At 41.3% G+C, this 23,866-nt stretch overlaps 1 protein-coding gene across 2 annotated transcripts in view; it reads right to left on the bottom strand.

Moving 5' to 3' along the window:
• The window catches only part of BEST3 (bestrophin 3), a 37,894-nt gene extending 15,499 nt beyond the window's left edge, over positions 1-22,395 (bottom strand). The window contains exons 1-7 of one of the 2 annotated variants that reach the window (XM_029954872.1): positions 22,244-22,395; positions 18,671-18,765; positions 17,976-18,209; positions 6,622-6,776; positions 5,390-5,467; positions 4,896-5,048; positions 1,620-1,700 (exon numbers count right to left, since the gene is read on the bottom strand). In XM_029954872.1, the coding sequence (XP_029810732.1) occupies positions 1,620-1,700; positions 4,896-5,048; positions 5,390-5,467; positions 6,622-6,776; positions 17,976-18,209; positions 18,671-18,765; positions 22,244-22,395 (948 nt within the window). Of the gene's footprint in view, positions 1-1,619; positions 1,701-4,895; positions 5,049-5,389; positions 5,468-6,621; positions 6,777-10,807; positions 10,864-17,975; positions 18,210-18,670; positions 18,766-22,243 lie in introns of those variants that run through there. The other variant, XM_029954873.1, reaches the window with a different exon arrangement.
• Between the last annotated feature and the right edge of the window lie 1,471 nt (positions 22,396-23,866).

The following is a 23,866-nucleotide window of genomic DNA, read 5'->3' as shown; positions in this document are numbered from 1 at the left end:
CCCTCTCTATATGCAGCCAGTTTGTGAAGCAACCCTGTTCCACAGTGAAACATTTGAACCTGCTTGGTAAGGGCCCGAAGCAAGTAGACAAGCTGACATTCTTTTCTTAGTCTGTGAGGAAGAAAATGGTCTGGGGAGAGTCCTGCCTGGAAGGAAAATTCTCTCATGCTGATTCTTTATGAAAAACTTCTTTGAAATAATGCTTTTGGGGTAAGGGTCCTGGGGTCCATTAGGTTTAGTTCTGTCAGGCCTGAGACCCAGGCTGGTGTGGCCCATGATCCCAGGGTCCAGCTGGTTGGACATCTGACTGCAGGGAGCTGTGTGACATGAATTTGGGAGCTCACACCAGATCATGTCTGGCTGCCCTTGTCTGTTCCTGCTAACCTCACTTGGGTGGCAACAGAAACCAAATTAAATAATGAATTAAGGGGCACCTGGGTGGTTCAGTCAGTTAAGCGTATGACTTTGGCCCAGGTCATGATCCTGTGCAGGTCATGATCCTGTGCTTTGTGGGTTCGAGCCTCCTGCCAGGTTCTGTGCTGAGAACTTGGAGCCTGCTTCAGATTCTGTGTCTCCCTCTCTCTCTGCTCCTCCCCTGCTTGCACTCTGTCTCTCTGTCTCCCCAAAAGAAATACATATTAAAAAAATTTTTAAATAATGAATTAAAATATTGCTATACACTGAGATGGAAGAGGCTCCCATTTGTAAATAAACTTACAAAGAAAACTGGCTTGAAATTCCATTTAGGGGAAGAGAAAGAAAAATAAGATAAAAACAGAGAGGGAGGCAAGCCATAAGAGACTCTTTAAAATTTTTTTATAGTTTATTTTTATTTTTGAGACAGAGAAAGACAGACCATGAGTGAGGGAGAGGTAGAGAGACAGGGAAACACAGAATCTGAAGCAGACTCCAGGCTCTGAGCTGTCAGCACAGAACCCGACACGGGGCTCAAACCAATGAACTGTGAGATCATGACTTGAGCCGAAGTCAGATGCTTAACTGATTGAGCCACCCAGGTGTCCCAGGAGACCCTTAAATACAGAAAACAAACTGAGGGTTGCTAGAGGGGAGGTGAATGAAGGGCTGAGCTAAATGGCTGATGGGCATTGAGGAGGGTACTTGTTGGAATGAGCACTGGGTGTGATATACAAGTGACGGATCACTGAGTTCTCCAATACTACACTATATATTAACTAACTTGGATTCATTTTTATTTTTATTTTTTAATTTAAAAAAGTATTTATTCATTTTTTGAGAGACAGAGAGACGCAGTGTGAGCAGGGGAAGAGCAGAGAGAGGGAGACACAGAATCCAAAGCAGGCTCCAGGCTCTGAGCTGTCAGCCAAGAGCCCGATGTGGGGCTCGAACCCATGAACCAGGAGATCATGACCTGAGCCAAAGTCAGCTGCTTAACTGACTGAGCCACCCAGGCGCCCCTGATTTAAATAAAAAGAAAAATAAATTCTATTTAAAAGGGACTAAACTTCACTGCAAGTGAGATCCAGGATGTGTGAAGTTCCAAAAGTAGCTGAGACAACATACTGAAAAGCCAAATCTCTTTCATACGTGACAAAGGACTCATTATTAATGTTTGTCAAGGAAGGAAAAACTCCTCTAACCTGTAGATTTCTGTCAATGCACCAGTTGGTTTCGAAATCATCATCATCTTCTCCAAAAGGGTTGATAAGCTGCTCAGCGACCTGCGGTGGAGAACACAGAATACGGGCATCGTGATGCTTGCGAAGACCAAGATGCAGGCTAAAGGTGACGAAGGTGATGCCCTTTGCCACTTTCGTAACAGGAAGCTCAGAGGGGAGCGGGCTGTTCCACAGACACCGATGTTTATCAGCAAGCGACGCTGCTCTCAGACCACAAACGAGGCACCTGAGTGGTTTGCTCTGCCGCGGACCCGTCTGTTCAGCTGGTGACAGTGCAGGCCTGCCCAGGAGCAGCGTGTACTATGTAGGAGCCAAATGATTGATGTTCAGGCACAAACCAAAACAGTGAATGTCGAAGGAGCACGGACAGGTGCAAGGCCCCGCGCTGGGCACTTCCAGGATGGCGCAGCCTCGGAGCGACAGCAACTTACAAAGGTCCAAGTGATGAGATAAAATGTAACCATGAGGAAGGTGAAACAGCAGAGATGTGAAGCACAGTTAACAAGGCAAGGACTTTTCACAAGTATTGGCTCTAACTGCTGAATGAATGAGTCAGAGGAGCTGGAGGGTCATAAAGCTGGAATTTGTCTCACTTTGTCTTACTCTACTTTTATCTGGTGGGTCAATTTTCCCGCTGCAAAAAGTTTAGGCAGCTTCTTCTCATACATTTTCTAATAGTTGGTCACTATGAAATGATCTTAACCTTGTTCTGGCACTGAATAGCCTTCTTGATAAGAGGTTTATATGTCAAATAGGACTCATTTATTATTCTTTTTTAAATAATCTCTTTGCTTTTTATTATCTAGGGGTGTGTGTGTGTGTGTGTGAGAGAGAGAGAGAGAGAGAGAGAGAGGGAAAGAGAGAGTAAGAGAAAGAGGGGGAGGGAGATTTTACACTGGAGTTAAATGGAAAAAAAAAGTGTGTGAAATAGATACCATTGATTAGTTGAGTTTCTGTGTTCTGAGACTATTTTGTAGAAATTCTACCTACCTGATTTTTTTAGGACTTAAGTCTAACCACTAAGCACTTAGAGCAGTTGTTCTCAACCTGGGATTAAGGTCAAAGTCACTAGGGGAGCTTTAAAAGAACTTGATGCCTGGGTTCCTCCCTGAGAGATTCTGATTTATTTATTTATTTATTTATTCATTCAGAGATTCTGAGTTAATGGGTGTGAGGTTGAGCAGAGTTATCAGCATTGGATAAAATCCAGGAGAATTTAGTGCATGGCTGGAGTTGAGAACCATCGACTTACAGAGGTACATCTCCTCAATTCTAAGGGACAAAACGGGGCAGGGCCTGAGCCCAGAATCAGTCAGCCTCATGGTGACATCCATGTCACAGTCCTTTACTGCAACTTCCAGGGCCTGTCTACCCTTTCCTGCCTGATATTTTCCTTAAGTGGGTCACTGAAGAGGCCCGGAAAATATTTTTGTTATAACCAGAATTTCACTTTTATGGAATCAGCCCTGCATATAGTGTTAGAGTCTACATTTAACACCAAAATGATACCTATGTTTCAGAAATGACGTTCTCAAAAGATATCCTTTACTCTCTTGGAGGCTCCATTTCCAGCAGATAACTAATATACGGTTTGTAAGATTAAGGTGGGTTTTTTACACTTTAAAAAGATTTATAAAAATTGAAATGGCCAAGATAAAACAGCTGCTTAGAAATTGAGATATAATCCAGGGGGTGGAGAAACACTTCTTTTAGGATTGTCTATCTCTTCAAGGAGCTAAGGTGACATTTTCATATTTTGCCTTTAAAAGCACTTTATAAAGAAAAGGAGTGTTAATATTTTATGTATTTATTTTTTCAACATAATTTACTGCCAACTTGGCAACATACAGCATTAACAGTGTGCTCTTGGTTTTGGGGGGAGATTCCTGTGACTCAGCACTTACATACAACACCCAGTGCTCATCCGAACAATATTTTAGAGGCATTTCGGAAGGCAGGAGCTGCTAGCTGTTCCTAACAGGCTGGGCAAACACCTCACATAGACACGAAGCAAAGAATAAGAGGCTCGGCACAACTCAGGGGAAAGGACGATAAAAGACCAGAATGATCGAGCTCCTGGGCCAGTTGTGGTGATTTGCTGTTTATAAAACTAGACTCTATTTTTTTCCACTAAAGGGAGATGAGAGCTATTAGTCTCTCTTGCTCTTTCTCTGTCTTAAATGTATAAAAATAATTAAGAATTACAGTCATCTGGTTGAAAACGTTTTTGCCATTTATAAAGGACACACTTTTACTATTTGAAATGCCAACATATTTATCATTCCTGGTTAAGATTCAAATCAATGAAATCAGAGGCACTGGCGGGGACAATGTTGCCGTAGCCTGGAAGTCCGCCACGGTGTGTTCAACATGTGGCTGGCCAGAAGGTCAAAAGTTTGAAAATTAGAATTTATTTATCTTCGAACTGTCATTAGATTTCATTTGCCTTAATGCAGCAATTGTCTTTGTGTGTGTGTGTGTGTGTGTGTGTGTCTTTTCCATTCACTACTTCTTTTCTGGAAGTTCACAGAAGCGATGGAAGACTCGGGCTCTGGTGTTTACATCCAGGGAGGGGTAAGGGTTGTGGGGAGGGGCAGCGGTGGGTCAAATGCAATTCTGCACCGATGACTGGACAATTCTTCCTCACTGTTCCAACCTGTTTTCAATTTCCTGGCAAACCAGGTGTTGTCACAAATCCTGGCGTTTCTCGTTTTGATTCTGTTGAATCATTTTCTGAGTCTCAGTTCTGGTTTTGAAAATGGGATGCATTTAATAAGGGACAGCTAGTGGGATTGCAGAGAATCACAGTTAATTATTTACAGAGTTGAACAGAACCAAGATAATAATATAATTCTAATGCTTAAGTCTGATACACAAGGCTTCTTATTTACTCTCTTTTACTCTGCCTACTTGCTTATTGTGGCATAAAATATCCGTGAAGGCACAGTTATTACTTTAATTACATTATTATAATCCTAATGGGAGCGCACAAGGACTTAAAAAAAAATCACTGGCCATAAAAGAGTACTCTTGTAGTCTCTTTGCTTCAGATTGCTGCATATGGTACTCACCACATCACTTGAATCCCTACTTTACAAGTAATAACATCTGAGTGATAAAATCTTAAATCTACCTTTGACTTGCTCATGAACGAGTGACTCAGTAAAGGACCAGTGTGCAGAGGACAGAACATGATAGATTACAGAGCGGGTTTCAGGCACAGAGATGGTGGGCTACCTTGAGCCATCCTGCATAGAAGAAGAACTGCAGGAGAGTGAAGATCGGAATGTAAAGATCTAAGTCATGCCCTGCGTAGCCTTTGGTGGGATCCAAAAACTGGCGTCCAATCAGGCAGGCAAAGAAGAAGGTGTAGACAGCCAGAGTGACAACCTGCAATGGAGAGAAGCCTGAGTGAGAGCACAGCGCTGGGCACCACGGCAGGCCAGAGCGCCCAAGTGGGCAAGTAGATAAAAACCCTGTGCAGGGACACCTGGGTGTCTCAGTTGGCTAAGCGTCTGAACCTTGGTTTCAGCTCAGGTCATGATCTCACAGTTTGTGAGTTCAAGCCCTGGATCAGGCTCTGCACTGACAGTATAGAGTCTGCTTGGGATTTTCCCTCTCCCTCTCTCTCCACGCTTCCCCACTTGCTCTGTCTCTGTCTCTCTTACTCTCTGTCTCTCTCAAAATAAATAAATAACTTAAAAAAAAACCACATGCAAAGTATTTTATACCTGGGTGTAAACCAGCGGAATCCCAACCCAGTCATAACCAAATAAGAGGCTGCACCAAGAGCGGTATCTGTTCATTTCCTAAGCCAGAAACAGATAAAACATGGTTTACTAAATGATGCATGAGGCAGTAAACATTTCCTGGGATTCAGAGTGTGGCCAGGTCTTCTATGAATATGTCTGTAAAAGGATGAGGCTGACTTTTTAAGGCTACTCCAAAATGAAAATCCTGAAAATGACAATCACCGTCATTCAACAATGGAAAGAGGATGGAGACAGTTGGATATTTTAAAAAATATATTAAAATAAATCAGGACTTTCTAGAACTACTGCCTACTCTATTGAATCCATTATTTCCAACATGTATACTGTCCTAAAGTGGTGATAGGAAGGCAGGGGCTAATATTTTCAATAAGTCATTTCTATCCATTTTGGTAAATTTATGTGGAGAGCAGATTTTGTTTGTTTCTCTACCTCTTGAAAACATGTTTACTATAGATTTTAGGGGAAAAAGAAGTACTTCCTAAACCTTTCTGCCCACAAACAAGGACTTTGGAGCACTTATCTTGACAGAAAATATCTTTCTGGAATGGGAAGGACTCGAATCCACTGATTTTTCCTTTATCATGCATAGATTATTATATAAGACTGGGAAAAAGAGTTGTTAATTTGGGAGCTATTTTTATATCATTCACTCCTTTTGGCCTAATCCAGGCAGGAGACTGTCATGGGCCATATCTATCTAACCCTTCCATAAATTTGTTTCTCAGATGAATTCAGGGTTATTCGGTTTAATGGAAACATAATTTTGTTTCCTGGAGCATCCGAAAAGTTGGTTTAACCTCAGGAACTTCCAGTTTGGGGCAAATGATCAGGCAGGGTTATTTCTACTCCAGATGTTATTCTAGATTCTTGGGGGATGGCAATTATGCCAATGTGGGCACCAGGTCATTGAGAACCCTTGGCAGCTGTTGGTAATCAATTAAGGGACACTTTCTTACAGAGCCTATGACAAAGCCCAATTCTGTTTAGACAGAGTTTTGAAGCAACCAACCAAAGTTAAAACCTGTATACTACCCCTGTCCTGCGTGTGGAGGGTTCTGACATGAGCCCAGTTTTTCTGGTTCCTTTGGAACCGGGCATGAGCAAAGTAGACACGTCCTGGTCTGACCTATTACACCCAGGTCTCTGTTCTCTGATTAGCATCTCCTAGGGATGGTTTGTGATGTACTTACAGTCATCAGTGATTGCAGATCAACACTGTCTCTGATTCTACCTTCCTTCCGAGCTTTAGCTGCAAGATTTCCAAACCAGATAAATGGAACCCAATATTTCAGATGAGGAGATTTGAGGTGGTCAAATAATTTTCTTTCATCTGCCGTCATAAAACCTTTAGCACAAAATAAAGATAGTTCAGTTATAGAGAATTAGCTCAGTACTAATACATTGCTCTAAATATTTTCATGGTTAGTATGTGAGCATACAATGGGGGGATATTAAAATATTACATAAAATACATATTACATAAAATGAAGGTTCTTGACTCAAGTAGTTTATACTTGTATTAGAGAGAAGGAATGTGTATGTGCGAGTGTACACACACAAGCTGTGTATCAGTAATCTGTAAGGCAAGGCATGTTGGTAATCCCTCACAGAGATGGCCTGTAGAAAGTAAGGTGACAGGGGCACCTGGGTGGCTCAGTTGGTTAAGCATCTGACTCTGGCTCAGGTCATGATCTCAGTTTGTGGGTTCGAGCCCCGCGTCAGGCTCTGTGCTGACAGCTCAGAGCCTGGAGCCTGCTTTGGATTCTGTGTCTCCCTCTCTCTCTACCCCTCCTCCACTCATGCTCTGTTTCTCTCTATCTCAATAATAAATAAACATAAACAAATTAAAAAAAAAAGAAAGTAAGGTGACATTAAATGGGACTAGAACATCTGGGGAAAGTTTCTTCTCTAGGATTTGGTTTATTCATCTAAAATTGGGAACAAGAATACTTAGGATTGTTAGGCTTAAAAGAGCAGAAGGTGTTACCATATACAAAGCACTAAGTATGGCATGGAACTCAAGAATCATATACTTTTCCTCCTGACTGCTCACCCCCTTCACAGCCCTGATTAACTAGGTCTCCTGTGAAGCCCTCCTTGATTTCTTTCTTCTCCTTCTCCTGGGATTTCTCCCCTTCAAAGCTCCCCACACAGTGCTCTCTGTTGCCATACATAAAAGTTTCTCCTGCCAAGACTCTTTGGAAGGGCAAAGAGCATACTATCTTCATAGTCCCCACAGCGATTTGCATCTACCTTAAAAGTTAAATTTTATAATCTTTATTTGTGTGTGTGTATAGCACAGTTTGCCTGAGCTCCCAGTGACCTCTCTGAGCCTCAGTTTTCCCAGGTGCAAAAGAAAGATGATAATATCTACTTCCCAGGAATGTTGTAGAATTACCTGAGATGATGGACGCACGTCAAGAGCTTAGCATAATGCTTAGCACATACTTTGCACTCGCTAAGTACAAAGGCATAATATATCATGAAGTTTTAGCTATCCACCCCACCTCCAAGGAAAGAAGAGATTTGAAAAAGAGGAGAGGAGAAATAAAGGAGTAGGTTTGTTTAATAAATAAACATTTACTGAATATCTATCATGTACCAGGGTTCATTCATATAAATATATACTATGAAAGCTTACAGTTTGCACTTGATTTTTTATTTTTTTAAAAAATTTGATTGAATCACTCAAATGGTACAGAAATCCAAAAAGGCCAAAAGAATATTAATAGGAAAAGTAAGTCTCATCTTCTCAGCCACACAGTTTCCCTCTCTGAAGGAATCACTGCAACCAATTTATTGCGTATCTTTCCAGAGAAATAGCATGGGGTTCATACAGGCTTAATTTTTAAGGACGTGAATGGCTTTATACTACATACACATCTGCCATTTGCCTCTAGTTTTTGCTTATATCTTGGAGGTCTTTTTTTGGTTAACATATAGATAGTGGCATCATTGTTTTTAATGGCGGCATTCTAGTTAATCCTACACGATATTTTATTTAACTAGTTCTCTTTTAAATAGACATTTAAATGGTTTAAAATCTTTTGCTATCAAAAACAATAATTCCATGACCATCCTGCACTTACTCATTTGACTTTTTCAGTGGACTTTTTAATGTTAATTTATGATTTAGCACAAATAATGTTTTCCAAACTAAAGCCTTTTCTGAAAACTGAGTTTTGTTAGGTACTAATTTTGAGGTGCTTTTGTCTCAGGAATGTAATCATTTGCTTATGAGATTCTAATCCATTCAGATGAAAATCACTTTTGCCCTAGTGTAACACAGTTCACATCTTTAACCATCTGTAATCAATTTATGAATCCTATTATCCCGCTTAAAGTAATCTGCCTTCCTTACCATGTAGTTTTAATTCAGAGGTGTTACTATAACAGAAAAGAAGTCAAAGGAGAAGTAAGATGTGCTCGCTCTGATTCATAGGGCTTCAGAGATACCTAGATCTAGGTCAGGGTCTTTGAGAATAAGGTCCACAGACCATGGGTGCCTGCATCACTTGTGACATCTATTACACATGGAGAGGGTGAGGCTCCACCCTTACCTACTAAATCAGGCTCCACAGTGCCGAAGTTCTCAACCCAGGTCTGCACTCCAGAGTCTCATGTGGGTACTTTTAGAACATACCAATGTCTTGGCCTTATCCCCGGAGATTCTGATTCTATTGGTCTAGAGTGAGTCCGGGCACCAGCATCCATGTAAAATCTTCCTGACCGACTTAACGGAATTGGGTCCAGGCAGTCACATGTGGACAAAGCTCTGCCAGAAATTCTAACACACAGTGATGTTCGAAAATTACTGCCCTACCGAATGAAGCTTCTATTTACTCAGTATTGGAAGTAAACAGAGTGTCAACTACAAAGCCAATATTTACCAACAGGAGACTCGTTTTAGATAATACTCAGGTTATTTATGTTAGCTTAGAAGGGTTCTGCCCGTGCCTGGGGAATTGGACTTTCTCCGGATATCAAAAATAACAACGAGCCTGATCATTCTCTTCTCATTTCTCAGTGCGTCTCAAAGTTGTTGCATGATCCAGATAATTTGCTTTTTTTCTTTTTAAAGACTTGCAGAGTGTGATTAAACCTTATTACAGGAAGTTAATAAACTTGACCTGTCCTGGCTCTGTACTTAAAGATTGGAGGCAGCAGTTCATACTTTACCTGGAAGCCTATTCTTGGACATTTCATATCAATTAAATAGCAGTTTTATTCTTGGGATTTCTACTGCAATTTTCAAAAATTATCCCTTTTGTATCCTGGCTGCAATCTCTGTCATTTGACCCAAGAATAACTTTACCTCTGGTGATTTTTTAATCAGGAGTATGGATCAAATTGTGCTGGTGAGGTCTTTCTTGGCGCAGCAGAATGTAGTATGCCGAGTGAGGACTTACTGAGCACAGACACTAAAGCTAGAGTTAGGGCCTCCCCCATTCAGCACCCCGTCAATTGGTAGGAGATGTGTGGAGCATGGAAAGCTGGTGGATTTTAATTTTTAGCCCACACATACTGAGGGCTTTGCTAGGTTCTGTGAAAGACGTTAATGGCGATAATGAATACTGAGGATGCACGACGTGACATGGATGCGTCCTCCAAGAGTGCTCAGGCAGGCGACTTTTGTTATTCCCTGCAGGGTCACAACACATCTCACCTAACTAAAGCAAACCCTGTCCTTGAAAATAAAGTTATCGGTCAATTAAAAGGAAATCTATAGATTGTTCGTTGGTTAAATCCATTGAAAGAACATTTTCTCTGAAATGGAATGTTACCAGCACTTCAGGTCATTATCACCACAGGCCGATGATCTTTTCCAGAATGTGGCCATTATCCTCATCTCTAAGACGATGTGAACCACAGGCATGGATTTGCCACAGCGTGCTAGCACTGTCAACTGGCTGGTCCTCACACAACCCTGTGACCTTGACATGTCAGTCTTCATGACATGCTCCCTTGCGTCCTGTCCACACCCCTGACATTGTTATTTCATCTTGCTGTTGCATCTGCTCAGAACTTCTCTTGCTCTCTTTTCCTTCTGGCTTTCTGGCCAGTTCAGCTCTGTTCAGCACTTTTCATACTGCTTATCACAGGAAACCTCCCTAATATTTGAGACCAGAGTAACATACATACAGGTTTTACTTTAGAGTTGAATTGTGGTTTAATGGAGTAGGACCTGCTACCTTAAGGCAAAATGTTACCGCCCTCAAGCCCAAGGCCGAATTGTGTCCACTGATAATATTCCAGTCTTTATAGATTTTGCCTGCTGTACAGTTGGTCTATTTTGCCTCAGTTAAAGCTGAGGCAGATGTCTTTAGCTTTTAAAGCAGAGTGTGCAAATAGAGCCTCTATTAGCTTTTAGAAGAACTAAAAGCACTGCATCTCGAAACCTGAAGGCAGAATGGGTTTATTGCCAATTCTTTCTGTAAGAGGAAGTTGTGCATTCAGCATCTGAGCCCTTCTCAGAGAGATGACTTTTGCAGGAAGATTGCAATGTGCCTGGCTCATTTTCATCTCTGTACTGTACTTTCTAAATGAATGGAATGAAGCCATCAGATTCAACTATAGCTCTCCTCTGAATTCAATGGTAGGGGTAGAAATCCTTACCAACTGCGAAAATCAAAGGGAGTAAAATGAGATCGAAGGAGAGAGATGGAATCACATTGTGAAACCACTGTCCTGGGCAGAATGTCAGAATTTTTTTTTTTTCTACCATGAACCACAGTAAGATATATATGGTTCACAAAACAATTATTGGTTCTTCCACACAATGTGCTCTTTGATGTTTAGCGTTCGTGCCTGTTCTGCTCTATTCTATTCCATTCCATTAAAAATGCTGCTTGTAAGCCACTGAAATGATTTAAGAACCCAATAATGAGTTACACACATAGTTTGAAAGCTTGAAATAGGATTTGGTTGAGTAAAATCAGTTTCTGGGGGAGCAATACTGAACAGAGCCAGAGAAACGCTTCTCTATTCCTGACGTGGGTAAAACATCTCTACTTGGCCATATTCCTGTCCCCCAATTAGTATCCCATTTGGTAGTTCACTGCCTTCTACACACGACACACAGGAAATAACATAGCGCAAATCAGTGCTCTCAACCACTTGCCTGTCCTGAATGACATTTACCTGAATGAAGAAGAGATCAGAGGCGGTCTGCAGGTGAGGCTGGAGGAGTTAATAGATGTGCTCTAGTGCAGTGGTTCCTGAACTTGGCTGCATATTAGAATGGTCTGGAGAGCTTTAAAAACTCCTGATGCCCAGGTTGCATCAGACATCTATTGAATCCTAATGTCTGGGGGTGGGACATCAGTGTTTTTTTTTTAAAAACCCTAGTGATTTTAGCTTGCAACGAAATTTAGGATCATTTATCCTTGTGCACAGAATACATAGCAAGCTGGCCATTTTAGCTTTCTTGGCCTGGGTCAAATATCCTGCAGTGCTTCTGGGAACTTGTTCAAAATGGAGATTCCTAGGTCCTAAGCTGCAGATACTCTGATTCCATCAGCCACCTGGGAACCTCCAATTTAAATTTAAAGTAATTTTGAGGATGCCTGAATGGCTTAGCCGATTAACCATCCGACTTCAGCTCAGGTCATGATCTTGTGGTTCATGGGTTCGAGCCCCGTGTCAGTCTCTGTGCTGATAGCTCAGAAGCTCGGAGCCTGCTTTGGATTCTGGGTCTCCCTCTCTTTTTCCTCTTCCCCATTCACACACACACAGACACACACACACACACACACTCTCTCTCTCTCTTTCTCTCTCTCTCTCTCTCTCAAAAATAAGTAGACATTAAAAAGTTTTAAAAAAGTACTTTCGATAATTCAGTGAATGCAATCTATGATCGCACTTTGAAAAACATTGAGTAGCTGCTTTAATTCTTACAACTGTGTGGAACCTTCAAACACTGACCATCTGAGAGGGCACATCGTGGCATTAACTCAAGTAGGGCTAGTTCTACCGTGTACTTTCTCTCCTATGTACAGCAAGTGTGCATAGGTGAGTCAAGTTTCACTCACAGGATGACATTCTGTCTGTTCCGGGCACGTCATGTGAGACCCGGGGGTAACTGACTCAGCCTGTGAAAGTTCAGCCAACAGAAGAAAAACTGGCACGGCCCGTGCCACCATCTCCTTGATCATCTCTGTGCAGCACAGAGCAGCTGGAGGTTTTACAGAGACCAGGGAGCCCCAGCACCAGGGAATGCCTCTGGAAGAACTTGAACAGCAGACCACAGGGTGGAAGGTTAATATTATACAACATCTATTTGCTTTTACTTAGTGAGAGAAGATCACAGCTTACATGATCCAAGTATGGGGCTAGCCTTCCAGCTGGTGCATCTAAAGGCAGAACTTGTATCTTAACAGCCACTTGACAATGGGAGCTTGGTTAGTTGTATTAACAGTAATTGTCTTAACTGTAAGTGTTGCTAAAATTGCAAGTTTCCTCGTTATAGAGGAAGCTCGAGGAATTTCATGTTGAGATTCCAGGGCTTTAAGAAAACTGAAGAGTGCCCTTTCCTCAAATGGGCCACCAAACACAGAAGGAAACTATTTTAGAGAAATAGAGATGCAATGTAAAGATATAAAGTTTAGCTGCAAATATATTTGTGCTTGTCTCTGAAAATGACTTGTGTGAGGAAGGATTTGTAGTAATTTTTACTGATTGGTGAGGATAGGGACCATATCTATTCTTGCTTCTCGCTGTGGTCCCGTGTTCAGCACAGTGCCTGGCCTACAATATACTCTCAATAGATCTTTGTTAGATAAGCAAATGCATGACAGATGTATCAACAGCTTTAGTAACATTTCTTTTAGAGGAATGCTTAGAGGAATGCATATAATTTCCCATTGTCTATTTTTGTGCTTCTGGTGAGTAATTTTGAAGGGAATATTTTTTTTCTCCTGGTCAATTGAAATGCCAGTCTCATAAACAATTAAGGCCATCACTTGAATTGGCAAAAGTCTGGAATTGTGCACCTGACTTGTCTTAGAATGAGTGACATCTTCCAGGGCTGGTGATTGGAATGACTGGAATTTTCCAGGACAGGTTTTTTGCCAATAGACAAAAAATAAGAGAGGCTCTTCTGAGATCCTCTGGTAAATAACTGATGACAGACCCGTTCGTGGAATTTTTAGCATAACTGAGATTGTTTTGCACTCAGTTGTTATCTCCATTTTCATAGGAGCAGAAATAAAACTATTTTATTTTTAATTTGAGGAACTTAACCTGTAACATCAAAGCATATGCATTACCCTGATAGCATGCATTTGGTCCTTCTGATTTTCCAGGCTAATGTAACTTGACTGTCCAACTTAAAAGTAAGGGAAGTTCAGGGACTAGCAGGTGAGTGCCCTGGCTCATCTGGCTCTGGTCAAGGGACTGCCAGGTGCTTCAGAAGGACACACTGGTCTTCCTTCTCTCTGCCCTCTCACCTATTTCCTCCTGACCAGCCCTGAATCTTTGTGGCACGGACCCTTCCTGAAGCAAGGCGAAGAAGAGGTTAGAGGGAAACTCTGATGGCCTTAAAGCCCATTTTTCTCCGAATATGATCCAGGCCCCCCTTGCTTCAAAGTCTCTAGGAGTTTGTTAAATACGTTCATTCCTGGAAACCACCCCACGTCTACTGAGTCAAAATATCGGGGTGTAATATCTTGGGATCTGCGTTTTTGGCAATATAGATTTTTAACAATATCTAATGTGCACTGATATTTGAGAACATGCCTTTTTTTCTGATGGGTGATTCTATGCCGGAAAGTCACCTGACAAAAAGTAGGTATTTTGTGCCCTCCACACTGCCTCCGGCCTTTGCCCCCACTCCTCTGGGGCCCCTGTGCTCCACTCACCAGCCCCATCTGCAGTTAGGCAGGGCAGGTGTCCTGGCTCTGGCTCACGTCTGCCAGACATTTTCCGCCAGCCCTGAACTTCCTGTTCTTCCCAGAAATGTTGGCACAGGCCAAGGTCAGTCAGACAGTGGTGGAGGCATGTGTCCAGTTGAGGGAGCCTGGACACTGACCCCATGTGCAAACTGAGTCAGCCCTCTCTGTTGGGGAAACAAGCAGGAAGTCTGGTGAGTCAGTGCTGCCAGTCGGCAGAGAGGACGCCCACTTGTGCACTGGGCCATGGGGTGGTCAGGAAGACCCTGCCTCTGGGGTGTCTCCCTCAGCTTTGAGGGCAAGTGGCTTGGAGCCTCTGCCTCACTGCCTAACACACAGACTTTATGTTCTTGGGGGCACATGCTACGTCTTCTGCTTTTTGAGAAAACACTTAGTCGTGAATGAGAGCAGTAGGGAATTGTTCACTGTAAGGTCCGAGATGACCCTGGGGGCACCTGCAAAGGCTTTAGCCCCCTCCATGCTCTGTCAGTTCTCTCCTCCTTCAGAGGCTCCACACAAACCGAGTGAGAAATTGAAGTCAGAATGATGCCCACTATGGCCATGCACGTCTGATTCAAGTGCCCTGGACAGCAGTCTTTGAACAGGCTGGTGCCCGCTACCCCTATGCAATTCTGGAGCCTCTTGCACGGTCAAAATCATGAAGTCCTCCTTCTCTTAATTGTTGCTACTTTGTTATCAGTAATGAAACACTCGGTGGATGCCAAAGCCTTTTACCCCAAGGGTGAGAAGAAGGGGTTAAAAATAAGCATCCCAGAAAAGACTCCATTCTTTTCAAACTTTGGTGTTTAATAAAGCAGCGTAGGAGCATGTTGAAGTGCAGGTTTGCTGGGCCTTAGAGCCAATGGTTCTGATCCAGGAGGTCTGAGGTAGGGCCCAGGAATATGCATTTTAAATAAACAACTCAAATTATTCAAGATATAAAGGGCCTGTGGGTCTGCAGCACACGCCTTGAGACACACTTGTCCAAATGCACATCAAGGAGTGAATAATTCCAGATTCACTTAGAATGGCTGGGGATGTGGGTGGTGGCTGGAGAGAAGTAGTGCAATATTCCACACGCCTTGGAAAGGGGCCGAGGGTATATACAGGTACAAACGGCATTTGCACAAGTTTGACAAGGAGTAAGCCTTGGTATTACGAACAGTCCACCTACAGGAAGTGAAATCACATCACTCTATTTATTCATCCTCCATATCAGCTCGCCCCTCAGAACAGAGCACAACTCCGCCTTCTTTGAGCTCCGCTGTGACCAGAGGCCCCAGAGGCCTCTTCATCGCCAGCCATCCAGGCTTCCTCCTGCTGTGCTTGGAGTATGGTGACTCTGGAAGGGATCTGCTTTGAGAGTTGGGCCTGCAGACTGACTGCTGTCAGAACACACTCTCTTCTCCCCACGGATGCGTCAGGACCAGAGACACAGCGCCTTTATGCATCTGAATAAACATTACCTCTCACTCATCAATTTGGAACGGGTCAAACCCTTCTTGCTCGTTTTTAGGACTTTCTTCAGAAGTGGAAATTCTTACTGCATTTGATCCTCAGGACATTAGGGTAAGAAAATCAAGTGATCCTGTGGCATTTTCAACTAGGGCATTTTGACGCAGTTTTCAGCTTCTAAATTTGGAGAAAGGGCGGCAGGTAATTCTTTAAAAGTCCCTACTGGTTTTATACCATTGCAGACCTGTGTGTATGCCAGGCCATTTGTATCCTTTCTTTGAATTTTTAGTCTACGCCCCTGACTGCACTATTTTCTCACATCTTACTCTGTACCACAACACCATCCTCTACTCTCCTCCTGGTTACAGCAGATCAAGAAGACCTGGGATGTCACATCAAATGAGTCTTCTAAAATGAGCAAAGGGCGCCGTTATGCCATTGTGCTAGGTGATTTGATTATTATTAGCAAGAGCTTTCTTATCATGTGCCAAATACCACTCGAATGCTGTGCAGGTATCAGTTTATTTAATCCTCACAATAAGTCTGCGAGGTGTATGAGTGGGGTGGTATTATAAATTATTATGAGTTCATTTTATGGATGAGGAGACTGAACATAGAAGGTTCAGTAACTCACACAGGCTGTGTGGTTAGTAAGTGGTAGAATAACAATTTGAACTCCCCTCTATTCTTAGTCACGATCTATATTATTTGTCTAAGAAGGCAAAACTAAATCAAAGCCAAAAACGCCTACAAAAAAAAAACCCATTTACTATTCTTCTTTAAAAATCTGTTTTCAAGGACATTTCAGAAAAGGAGACTGGATACAGCAACCTAATTTGAGACTGTACTTAGTATAAAGCCAGAGTCATCTCATGGTTTTTATACTGTCTACACAGTCATTAATGTATCCCAACAAACTATCAGATCTACTAACGGCAACCCAGCACATCAATTTTTATTCCGTGAGTGCCAGCAATGATCTCATTTAATCCTCATCCCACTGAGGGCCAGTGTAACAGCTTTTCCCTCCTAAATATTAACACACCAAAGAGAACCATTCTTCCAACGTGACTTGTTCTCCACATGCTGTGCCCCGGAGGCCAGGTAGAACACCTGCAGCTGCTCTGAGGCGTCAGGGACACGACACGCCCACCCTGCCCGGATGAAAACTCACCTTCTAACAAGCAAAGGTTCCTGCTAGAATCTATTTCTGTTCCGGGAAAGCGTTCACTTACGAGTGCCAAGCCTGAACCGTAATTCTGGCTCCTCCACTAACGGTCCAGGGCCCGATCACAACCTCTCTCTTTTTTTCTTTTAATTATTTTAATGTTTATTTATTTTTGAGAGACCGAGAGTACGAGTTGGAGGTGGGGAGCAGAGAGAGAGGGAGACCCAGAATCTGAAGCAGGCTACATGCTCTGAGCTGTCAGCACAGGGCCCAACGTGGGGGTCCACCTCACGAATCGTGAGATCATGACCTGAGCCAAAGTCAGATGTTTAACCGACTGAGCTACCCAGGTGCCCTGGGTCACAACCCCTCTGAATCTATTTCCTACCTTTCTCATGTTTTCTGTTTTTTGTTTTTAGATTCAAATGAAATAATATTTATGAAAATGTATAAACTATAAAGTGCTAGAAAAGATCAGGTAATAGGGGCGTCTGGTGGCTTAATCAGTTAAGCCTCCAACTTCAGTTCACGTCATGATCTCACAGTTCATGGGTTTGAGCCCTGCATCAGGCTCTGTGCTGACAACTCAGAGCCTGGAGCCTGCTTCGGATTCTGTCTCCCTCTCTTTCTTTCCCTCTCCTGCTGATACTCTGTCTCTCTCTCTCAAAAATAAGTAAACATTAAAAAAAAGATCAGATAATATGAAAGATGGTTTTAATAAATATGACACTTTTTACCGTGGCATATTTACCTAAAGGCCAGTGACTCTCTGCCACTTGATTTGAAGTTGACTGCTGCTTCCCACCTTTACCCTCCCCTTCCCCCCTGCTCAGGCAAACTTCTCCAGAGCAGTAACTATGTCTTATTCATCTTTGCTTCTTAAGACTGTATCTGGCACAGTAATCCACAGTAGGTAATCCATAAATGTTTCTTGAATGAATGAATGAATGAATAAAAGACATTTTCAAAGAAATTTTGAAGGTTCCCATCTAGGTAGAGAGGAGTCCACGGAGGGAAGAATATCTTACAATACCTGCTTCAACCACGTGGTCCATCGTTGGGAACCTTTTGTACACAGCCGTGCTCACCGAGCGGAAGATGAGCAGAGACGTGAGATTGACGTAGCGCATCAGCGTCCTTCGGAGCAGGCGCCCGTGCTCGTCGCTGCCGTGAACGCTGCTGGAGATGAGGAACATCAGCCTGTCTGGCCAGGGCAGGTTCACGAACTGGTTCCACCATCGGTTCACTACCAGAGTAACATAAAACCCTGTAAAGTAACAGGAAGCTATAAAGCAATTTCTTACAGCAGACATGTTGTCGACACTGATGCGTTTAGCAGACTTTCAGCGTCTTTAGGGGTCAGGGTGTATAAAAATATGTTGTTAGCCATACCTTACGATTTTGCCCTCCAAAAAAAATGTGATTGTGCCTGGCGATGCCATAGCACCCAGTAAGTGGGTATTAGAATTCAAATATTGATGGCAAAAATGGACAGTTAGTGAAGTGAAAGCTTGATTGTCCACTAGCAAATTATTACCTCAAACTTGTTTGGTGTTAATTTAGCGAAAGCAGCCCTGAAGGCAAACCTCATGGACGGTTCTGGTTCTACTGCAAGCGGTGGCTTTTCAGGCATGCCTCTCAGCTCGGAAACACTCCCATGCAGAGGCATCGATGTCATCCTAACGGAGACAGCTGTGTGGCTGCATTCTGCGTGTGACCTATACTTACCAAGCACAAAGGTTACTGGAATTTGCTCAGCATATCTGTCACAGTAAATTGATAATTTTTCAAAGTAACGTTTTTGGGCGCCTGTAAGTAACAATCTGGAGCAAAAATAAAATGCACAGCCCTTTATGATATTATACTTCTGCACCTGCTTTGCAAGTGATATTCAGTGCAAACAATTAAGCACAAATCATTTTAAATTTTTTAAAGAAGCGATAATGTTTTTTTTTTCTACCTGAGCTATCTCAAAAGCTTTTTAAATCGTTGAATGTTTCAAGTACCAATGTTTTTAGTACATAAATGTGATTGGCCATTAGACAGTGGGGTTTGTTAACTTGTTTATTTATTTATTTTTAACTTTTATTTTTGAATACTTTATATTTTAAACTTTTATAAGATGAATACATTGGATTTAGAGTAAAATACCTCATTTAAGAGTCTAATTTTCAATTATTCATCAGGTATATTTAGAAAAAGAGTATCTTGATTAAGGGAACTACAGTTATTAAGTAATTATTCAATAATAATTCTAAACTTGACATCTTGATCTTACGAGTACGCTACTTAGCACGTTCTTGATTATATGTGTTGTACTTCAAAGGGATATTATAACCATTTATTTTAAAGCCTACAATTATTTAAAATACAAAATAGCACATAACAACAAGAAGTAAAAATTTTTTATTCCTGTATTTGGTGGGTTTGTACTTGCACAATATAAATATCAAAGTTTGTATTATAGAAGGATCAAAGCTCATTTTCTGGTATTGCTAAACATAAGCTCACTTAATGGAACTGTTATTGATATTTTTGTTATAGGGAGAGAATTTGGAGTCAGGGGAAATGTCTCAAGGCAGGTTAATTGTAGGGGTCAAGATCTAGAAGGAGAAGCAACGGAAATGAATTTGCATAAATGAGTTCTTCCAAGGGAGGAAGAAATCCCTTGCAAAGATCCATTACAACATATGTCAAAAGGCCTGTCTGAGTCAGTAGAGTTTGGATAAAGGAAGCAGGGGGATGATGAGGTCACAGCGAGCCACCAATCCGACTGCACATGAAGAGCTGGTACTGACGGGAGTTTGGGGTGCAGCGTGGGCTTGGAGTTCCTGCCTCAGCTTTGAGGAGGTTTCAAAAATTCGTATTCAGCTGCCCAGGCTTATCAAGGTCATGCCAATGACAAGTCACAGTCAGAACAGTTTCTGATACCCAAATAGAAACGGTCAAAGGGGATTTAAATGCAGAAAGCATAGACCTTAAGGTCAGATGAAGCCAGGTTCGAATCCCAGATCTGCCACTTACATACAGATTTGGACTTGGAACATATTTTTAAATCACGCTGAGCCTCAGTTTTCTCACTTGTAAGTGGGGATAATAAAGCCTTGCATTAGGAATGTTATGAGGATTAAAGAATATATTATACATAAAACCACTGAACACACAGTGTCACACTTTTTTGGTAACAAGTGGTGGTTATTATTAATAACTGGCCAAAGGGAAAAATATTTAGCTAATAGCTCCATAGAAAGTTGACTAGCTAGAAACTACTAAAATGATGATTTTGTTGAATTCACCCCAAAACAATACAAAAAAAGGTATAATCAAAAGTAATGAATTCGGATTTGGCTTATGATTTTTCCTAAGTATGATTATTTGCTCATAATGGAACTTTTAAACTTAGCATGATTAGTAGACACAAGAATAACATTGTGTCTATATTTTTCTACAAGTGTGTTTGACTTTCTTGATAAACTCAACCTACAGTAGTTGGTGTATCTTCAGTCAAAATTAAGCAGCTATTTTAACAAGATTTTATAGCTGAACTTGACAAAAATGAAGAATGACTTGCACAAGTGATCATTGTTGTAAATGTAAGCACTCTTTGATCTTTAAGAAAAACACGTGCATGTGACTTGTATAGAAGTAAGATATCAGAGCCAGAGTGGAGGCCCCGTGGAGCATTTCTGGCCACGATGCACCTGCTCTGACTGCTGTTCTATCCTAAGCAGCAGTAGCAGAAATAAACTCACATTAGTAAAAATAAACTAATGAGACAATTCTTCTGAGACGTCATGTGTCTTCCCTGACTTCATATTCTCAAGGATTAGGTGACACAAACATAAATTGTCAAAAAATATCATATTTATAAGACACATCTGAAAAATAATAAGAGGTTTTTAACTAAAACCCCTAATGTTACTTTACAGATATTTTGGCATGCGTCAAAATAGCCCTTCCTATTCTATTTTTGACAGTTATCAGCTGGCCAAATTACTATCCCTCTTGTTCAGATGGAGTCCTGTTGCTGCAAAGAAGAAGGCAGGTAAGAGCAACGATAATACAAAGTTGTTTATCAGAATGTGGGAGAGAAAGAACAAACTGAGGTACATAGAAAAGGTGGAAATACAGCCTCAAAAACCATTAGCTTTTCTATTTTAAGTTTTAACTTCCCCCAGAGTAGAAATGTATGCAATTTTAATTAAAAAAAAAACTAAAGGAAGATAATCCCATGTTTTCTCTCATATGTGGAATTTGAGAAACTTAACAGAGGACTATAGGGAAGGGAAGGAAAAATAAGTTACAAACAGAGGGGAGGCAAACCATAAGAGGCTCTTAGATATAGAGAACAAACTGAGGGTTGATGGGGATGATGGTTTTAGGGGAGGGGCAAATGGGTGATGGGCATTGAGGAGGGCACTTGTTGGAATGAGCACTGGGTGTTATATGTAAGCGATGAATCATGGGAATCTACTCCCAAAGCCAAGACTACGCTGTATACACTGTATGTTAGCTAATTTAACAACAAAGTATTTAAAAATAAATAAATAAATAAATAAAATAAAATTAGTTTAAAAAACTCACAAAGCTTCCCATTTGTACTACTGATAAAATTTTATTAAGACTATAATTTTAGTCATGAGAGTATTTCTTAGATATGATTTTGCTCATATTTCCTGTCAGTCTGACAGGCTTAGGTTGTGATGTTATAAAGAATGAACATCTTCGGCTGTGAACATAATATGCCCTGCACTCAGAAGATAATAAAATAAATTCGGTTTCAGACCTTGGCACCATCCTGGATGAGATCTTGTCATTCCAGGCAAAAGGAAAGGAAAGTTGCCTGATATACACCCTTCAGGAACATGTTAATTATGTAGTTAGTAGCTGCCGAATCACAAATTCAAACTATCAATGACACAGCGGAGAGAGGTACAGACGATTATTTGTCCATGGCCTTTGCCGTTCAAAATCATCCCTGAGTGAGGATTTAAGTAACAAATCTGCCATTTTATGCCTCTGGCAAAATTCTGGCAGCTTGCCTAGTATCTCATTGTGATGGATTCACATGGGGCTGGAATGAGGGCCACCTGAACATCACAGAGGCTACTTAACGTCCCTAAGCACGGTCAAGTGTAGGTTAAAATCCCCTGTCCTGAGGTGAAGAACACAAGAGAGGATCATGCAAAGGAGGAGATTACATAAGGCAAAAGTCAGCGGCAACCCAAGGCTTGGATTTTTGAGACTGTATTCTTACATGATATTCGATGGCCATTTAAGGAGACATGCAAAGGAAGGTACCTGTACACCAAACTTATTGCCGTGTAAAAAACAGCAAAGACAATAAATTCCCTGTACAGTAGTTTGTAGATGCTGCCTCTCCACTTGAGAAGTAACCTATGAAATCCAAAAAAAGTCGCATTTGCTACTTTACTGGAGTACGTGACAGTCATCTTGGAGAGCTTTTATTTTTTCTAGAAGAGCAAGAAGACAAAACACAAGTAAAAAGCAATGTTTAAGACTGAGCATAAATCTATGTCTCAAAGAAACCCAAGCCATAACCAGTCAGCCATCTCCCTGTTTTGCCTTTCTCTGTTTTGGAATTCGGAGATAACCAACATCTCCATGTCAAATCTTTCAGTAGAAAAGGGGAGGAAAGTAGTTTCTGGAAAGAGTATTAGTAGAACCTGCCTTAATTTATAAATATTATTTTCGGGTTTTATAGTCATTACTTAGTAATATCTGAATAAATGAAGGAATTTGATATATGAAATATGTTGTAGAGTCACCTGTCATTATTTTCTTAATCCATGGGAAGATTTAGGGTATTGATATGCTATATTAAGTGGCATTTTCAAAAGCACTGACCATACTTACTGTTTGGGTCTTTATTTGCTACAGTAGGTAAAGAGGTATATATTTCACCCTTACATTTCCTAAGGGGAACGAACTTATGGCTCTCTTAGGTATCAGGAGATGTTGTTGAAAAGAAGCAAGACTCTTCAGAGAATTTAATCGATGGGTCACTTTTGGTGGTTTTAGTTGGATGTGGGTGTCTCCCTAGTGGAGCTCCAAGTGCAAGGTTAACACTGTACACTTGAAAGGCAGGGCCACAGGGATAGCACAGAAGGCTCACTTCCTGTTGGAAGCCCTGCATGAAAGGCTTAGGGAGATTTACTTTCTGTTTGGAGCTGACCAAAATAAGGTCATTATTTAGGGCTCATTCCACTTGGATCTGTTCCATAGACATGAGTAGAATGAGAATTGGACCCCCATGCCTAATTCCAGTGAGTTCTTTGGCATTCCATTGCTTTCAAACATTCTGATTCTTTGGTGTAATGTTTACTTTCATACTCAATTAGCCCAAAATAATTACCAAACTTACCATTGTGCTCCTGGATTTGTGCTTGTGCTGCTACACTATTTGGGAAAAAATACACTGCAAGTTGGTAAGAGACTACTGAAGAAGCATGAATATAATACACATGAGAGGCATCTACTCGACTTATATTTTACTTAATGAGGATGGTTTGCTTTTCCATGTCGAATGTCTTGCCAAATGCTGTGATTCAAGGTTTGCTTTTGTTCAAAACAGTTCGTATTTTTTGTTAATAAAATGAACTTGAGAAAAGAAAAAAAGAAAAAAAAAAGAAAGAAAATCCTATATTACCACCTTTTAACACGGAGCATATACAGAGAAAATGAAAAATTTTTTGAAATCTTTTTTGTTGCAAAAGAATCTCTGAGGAGACTCTTCCAGAGCTACTTAGATGGAAATTATGGAGGTCTGAGGTAGAACTGGGCTAAACTCAGGAAAGAATCCTCTAGCAGGTATCTTTTATGAAGTAGCTTGCAACCCACGGTTTATCTAAACAAGAAAATGTCTGTCTTTCTTCAGAGGTGGGAAAACAATCGAATTCTAAT

Source organism: Suricata suricatta, chromosome 10, assembly GCF_006229205.1.
Source record: "Suricata suricatta isolate VVHF042 chromosome 10, meerkat_22Aug2017_6uvM2_HiC, whole genome shotgun sequence".
NCBI lineage: Eukaryota > Metazoa > Chordata > Mammalia > Carnivora > Herpestidae > Suricata > Suricata suricatta.
This window is presented reverse-complemented; position numbering and strand designations above follow the sequence as displayed.